This window comes from Aplidium turbinatum, chromosome 2 (assembly GCF_918807975.1).
Source record: "Aplidium turbinatum chromosome 2, kaAplTurb1.1, whole genome shotgun sequence".
Lineage (NCBI taxonomy): Eukaryota > Metazoa > Chordata > Ascidiacea > Aplousobranchia > Polyclinidae > Aplidium > Aplidium turbinatum.
The window spans coordinates 40,914,139-40,920,433 of NC_137473.1; the positions used below are offsets into that span (position 1 = coordinate 40,914,139).

A 6,295-nucleotide genomic window follows, 5' to 3' on the forward strand; every position below is an offset into this window, starting at 1 on the left:
CTATTTAAAGTATTACAGTTATTTTAACAGTTACAAAGGATACAATAGTTGATAAATATGCTAACAAAGGATATAACTGCTGAAAATGCAATTTACACCAAAGCAAAATCATTATCATACAATTTAATCTACTTTTATGATCTATATATTTCGCTATTTGTTTTGAGTGTAAGATATTGCTTCATATAAAGCATCTGGATTAGGCTTTTGTGCAATAATGATGGGACTGTTATTGCAAACTATTTCTCGAGCAGTTGATGGCCCAATTGCAACCAATTGAACGTCATCATAAGCTTGACACAAAACCTTCTTCCATAAATCATTGCAGAATTTATAACCAGATGGACTAAAGTAAACAATATGACTTGGAGCTTTGAATTTCTTGATAAATGACAAAATATCTTGATGAATCTTAGGACTTGCTACAGTCTCATATGCAATTATTGTTTTATACCGCACGTTATTTGAATGCAACAAATCTGGCAATGTATCTTTTCTCATCTGACCACAAACAAATAGCAATGGCAAACTTTTGTTTCTCTTCTGATCAGCTATTATATAATGAGCAAGCTTTTCAGAATTTCCACACTCTTTTCCAACACAATTAAATCCTACTTCAGAAGCAAAATCATAAGTTGCTTCTCCAACAACATAACATGGTCTATCTCTCCATACAGACATTCCAATATTGGAGAAACATAGTTGCACCGCTTCAACAGCTCGTTTACTGGTAAAAACAATTCCACTCCAAAGCTGTGATGATTCAAGTTGAAACTTAAGCTTTTCTGAGTTGGTGAATTGAAATGATAACACAGGAATTGAAGTCACTTCACCCAGACTTGATAATGCATTATGATAAGGATCAGGATCATCAACAGTCCTCATCAAAACTATGTTGATTGTCATTCTATCAGTATTGCAGTAACTGATGATATTTTAATATTGCTTAACATGTAGCTCAGTTTAGTAGCCTACTAAATTCTAGCTGCCCAGCAAGATTCTTGCACAGTAAGCTTCTTTTGTCGTTTAGCTACCGGTATATTACTGCAAACTCAAGCAAAGTTTTCATATTGTTTTCAGTAGAAGTGTTAATAACAGTCTAATCAGCACTGGAGTTTGCAAATCGTACTCGCAGGAAGCAGAATATTTGTCAGCAAATCATTGCAGAATTTCACCTTGCAGATGCACACACACAGCAGCGCATTTTCGCTTTTAGTGATCAGCTGTCAAAACTGGCGCATTTTGGTAAAGGTAATTTCCCTATGCAGTGTCAATCAGGTCAACATCGAAGTGCAATCTTTATCACGTGGGCGTTTTTATAATTTTTTGTGAGGGTCTGTGAAATCCAGCAGATTTGTTGCGACTTTCAACCGTTTTTGTCACGAAAGTAGTTGTGTAGCGATTCATTATCACGAAGTCGAATAAGCATTCTTCAATTTAACTAATGGACCAAATTGACTTTTGTACAATTTTCAAAAGATTTTGAGACTTTTCACAAAACCAGTTCTCGCTATACGTAGAAAAAAGGAAGCAGACACGAGTAGGCTAGTTCCATAGGCCTACTCAGTACTCAGCATACATTAACCATACCAATTTTCGAATTCACTACAGCTAGAGCTTTTTCGGTTAGATCAGGGGTGGGCACGTTTTTTGGACCCCGGGCCAAAAACTTTTTCATCTTTGACAAGCGGGCCATGTGAGTATAGTTAGAAACAACAAACCTGATTTAACTTCCACACTGAAGCTATGTTACTACATGTAAGCATAACTTGATTAAGTTTGATACTCACAAAGTTTCCATTTTGTTTCCATTGTGATTATGGCTGTACAATTGCGGCATCCTACATTGTGAATTACAGATGGAGACAACCGGAAGCAGTGAATTTCTATGACAATAACGTCAGCAGTTGCCGATTTTGGCATAGCCTACCTGCATTTTGCTAAGACAGCTGCGTGCATAGTGTTATCAAGGCTAATCTATAAATCTTACAATTTACAAAGCCTGCTGCGTTCTGAAACTTTTTCGGCTGTGATAAAATGTTTTTAGACGATGTAAATTTTCTTGCCAATTAAAGAAAGAGTGTGAACTTTTATTTCGTGTGCTGCGAGAATAGCACGGTATAATTATACACAATATGAATAGAATAGCACCACAGCAATCTAGATACCACAACTGACAGAAAGCAGTGAAAGACTAGGCTATATCTATATCAGTCATCGAGTCAGCTGCTTCCCTGTTCTTAGTGTGACAAATGTCAAGCATCGGCAAATTGCGTTTTAGTTATTTTTCCGGTTTCCCCTTTGTTACTTTGCCGTTCGCTACTTGTTTGCTTTTTTCAAAATGAGCTAAAGCAATCAATAGGCCTAATCAGTGCAGGATTAAGGTGGATGCTATTGATGCTGCAGCATTAGGCCCATTCCTGAAATAGGCCCAGACGAAAACATACGTGAATTTTCCGGACGCTGAACAGTTTTCCTTTGCTTAATTAACCCACAAATAATTCTTATTATGAAATTTGTAGTCCGACTTTCGCACGCCTAGGCACAGTGTTACGCCTAGGCACGTAAGATAAAGCAAGATTTTGGCATAGACTACTTATTTAAGATGAAAAATTATAACACTTTTCGAGCTGTTTCAGGGCCCTTCATTACTTCAGCCGCAGATAAGATGCACGGCTTTATTAACTCTTCCCCAATCGTGTATGCTTTTTTTGGTTTTAACTATTCGTAGAGAAACTAGATAGGATTCATGAAGAAAGGATTTTTCGGTAGTCGTCATCTTTTTATTTGCTTTTTTTAATCGTTCATATCAGAGAATATTCGTCCAAAATATTCAAGTGGCTTGCCTTCAAGATTGTTGTGCTTTGAATGAAAGTGACGAACAACTTTAGAAGGTTTCATAACGTCATTTGGCAGAATTTGGGAACACACCAAACATTAGGGCCGTGACGATTGTTCACTACCCGGAACTATTGTAAAACCAAGCTCCAAGTATTTTTATTGTATTGCCTGACAAATTCCCCTTTTCGTTTCTTACTTCCCTCTGTGACACTCAACTTATCTGCATATGCCCTTTTCGTAGTTTACATTTGCACCTACTGATACTTGGTTCATTTCCATTTTGAGAATTATTTGTTTCAGAAGTCTTAGTTTTTTCCTTCTTGTTAAAATACACTTGTTGGTTCGTTGATTCCATATTAATCCTTCTGTAGTTTAACAGGACAAGCAATTGCAGCATCTGAAAAGTGAAGAATGACCTTGTATTACAAAACTTTTTGAAAGCTAGACGCAGTTTATGACGAAACAATCATAAACGGCACAAAATCTAGGTCATCGGAAGGTTAACCTTTATTATTAAACAGTAAGCGAAAAAGAATGCCTGATGAAGGAGCTGCAAACGAAGAAAACCTCACCCCTAGGGAAACATTCAAAACCCATATATATCTGGTCATGATCGACAGACTGTTAGCTGAACTGGAAAAGCGAATGAAGGCGTATGAGGATATATCTACAACATTCGGATTTCTTTCGGAGCTAACGTCATTGAGCATAAAGCAGATCGAGAATAAAGCTCAAAATCTCGTTTCCTCGTATCCAGATGACTTGGAAGACACGCTGGTGGCTGAGCTCATACAGTTTGCTGCATTTATGCGCACCCAGAAATCGGTGAGTGTGAACGAGTCAGCAGAGCTTACCATGTACAAGCTTTTGTCGTCGTTGAACCTTTCTCAAACATTTCCAAACGTCGAGATTGCTTTGCGCATCTATCTGTGCTTGATGGTGTCTAATGCCTCCGGCGAGCGGAGCTCTCAAAACTGGGAATAGTCAAAGGAGAGCTGCGGTCCTCGATGAGGGAGGAAAGGCTAAACATGCTGGCGCTTATGAGCATTGAACATGAGGTGCTGAGCAGCCTTGACTGCACTGACATGATCGAAGATTTCGCGCTTGCTAAGGCTCGAAAAACAGTAGTATAAGTAAGCAGCACTAGCGCAGCATTGACAATATGCCAACGTTAAGTTGATCTGGATTAGCCTTTTCTTCATTAACTCCGCTTTTCAGGCAATATTGGTATTGAATTGTGTTGGTGTTACATAGCCTGATGTTACTCTCGAGTTTTTACGATAACACGTCGTTATTATTGTTCATGTTCATTAAAATTTGGCTGACTGCGTCGAAAGCAATAAAGGCTCTTTGGTCGGTCTGATTACGCGTGTACGGTGGAGTCAGAGTGTCGAATGCATATGTACCAATGCCTAGAAAAAATAGGCCTGTTTTTGCGCTGCAGCATCAGGCCCAGTTTCGTCTTAATCCGGCCCTGGGCCTAATGTGTTTTTGAAAAATCTCTCTATAGTAGTAGCCTAGCCTATATGCTTACCAGTTTGGAAAAAAAACAAGACGTTTATTGAAACGACGTTTTCACATCAGACAAGTTTAAAGGGTTGATATAAAGAATCCCTCTTCTCTTTTTAAAATACTATTCTGCTACTTTCCTGAAAATCTTTTGTTATCCTAATAGGCTACATATTTCTCAATTGAACATTGTTGGTAGCCTACTATGTAGACTTACTACTCACGAACTGGTGCTACGTAGGCTACTGCTTGGTTGGTTGGTTTGGTTTTGAATGTTAAAGCCTTGATAGGTTAATCCTGCCAATCCTGGTAGTTTCTCATAGCCTACTTGTAGAGGCTCTTGACACAGGGCCGGTTGCCGAGATTGGCAGAGTGAAGTTTTCCGATTGTTGAAGTGTTGTTGCCGGGGAATTATTCCATTCACTCGGTGCCGCTGAATGGAGAGCAGTCCTGAAAGTGCATTGCTCAAGCGCACACCCCGAGAGTCGAACCAGCGCCGAGTGATCTTGGGCCTGGCGTGTAACCAGAATGCTTATTAATGGCTGTCATCTTATTAAATGTACTCAAGTCGGCCTATAAACTGACTATGGTTTCTCTCTCTCAATTAAAATACAATTTCAACTCATGTTTGAATTTAGGCATAAAAATTACATATTATTTATAACCAAAAACCTGTGCTTGCTGGCAAGAGGCAAAATTTGTTGGTTTTATTCTAGCTTATTTGTAAGTTAAAAAAACAAAACTCCTCACTTGGATAATATAAATAGGTTACCGTACTGCGTTGTCTGTAATGGAGAAGCTTTGTCAAGATACTTTGTCAGTTTACTAGTATGACCTTAGATGAAGAATTAGGCTATTTGAAATGGAAGCATGCCTATTGCCTATAGACCTAGGGGAGAGTGGGGGAAGTTGGGCCGTTTTTCACATTTTTGAATGTAGATCACTCAACTCTAATTCGATTGTAGAACGCTATGCATCATTATGATCTTGATCCTTCGAGTAATTTTTTCTGAATTTTGAATTTATTCTAAGTCTTTCAGGCAAAAAGGTATTAAGGTTTAAAAAACGATAACTTTTCGGCCCAATGTACCCCCACCCCTGGGGTATATTGGGCCGTGCATGGGGCACGTTGGGCCGGTGTGCAGAACAATAAAGAAATAACCATACTAAATCAGTGTTAACTGCAAATGATGAATTAATATCATAAATGGACACTTTCCCGAAAAGGACACTTTCCTAACAGGACACTTGCCCGAAAATAAAGTGTATTTTATGCAATGTTCTTTCAGGGAAGTGCAATTGCTGGTAAGGGTCCTTTCGGGCAAGTATCATTTTGGACAAGTGTCCTTTTGGGCAAGTGTCCTTTCGGGCAAGCGTCTTTCGGATAATTGTGTACAGGTTCCCATAATTACAACAAAACATTTATAAACAAACAATGCAGAAATAGGTCGAAAATTAATGTTTTTTAAAGTGGCCCAACTTACCCCAACAGCAGCCATATTGTTTTGTACAACTTGCCAGACTGACCTGTGAAAGATTCGACAAAATTGAGTACCATAAACTGACACTTATCCCCTGGCGATATAAATATATATGAGCCACAAGTATAGCACTTTCAGTTACAGTTCTGCATGCTTACGTTTCAAGTAGATAATTTTTCAAAAAAAACACTAAAAACTAAACTTTCTTACTTCACTCATAAACGGTGACTGCAATCAACTTCACCTCACCATTGTATGATCTGAGAACAAAACGACATCACATGACGCCATCACGTGACATGCAGTGATTGTGTATCGCAAGATATATGGGTGGCCCAACGTGCCCCACCGGCCCAACTTCCCCCACTCTCCCCTACATAGGCCATCTTATTTGAAGCTTTTTAAATTCCTTCTCGCAAGCAATCTACGTTATTGTAGCTGTATGGCGTCAGATAGTGGATAAA

The 6,295-nt window shown here is 38.7% G+C and overlaps 1 protein-coding gene across 1 annotated transcript; it reads right to left on the minus strand.

Annotated features, from left to right (window-relative positions):
• Positions 1-1,019, minus strand: LOC145764742 (uroporphyrinogen-III synthase-like). Its single transcript, XM_082576400.1, has one exon. The coding sequence runs from the start codon at positions 904-906 to the stop codon at positions 154-156; it is 753 nt and encodes a 250-aa protein (XP_082432526.1). The 5' UTR covers positions 907-1,019; the 3' UTR covers positions 1-153.
• Between the last annotated feature and the right edge of the window lie 5,276 nt (positions 1,020-6,295).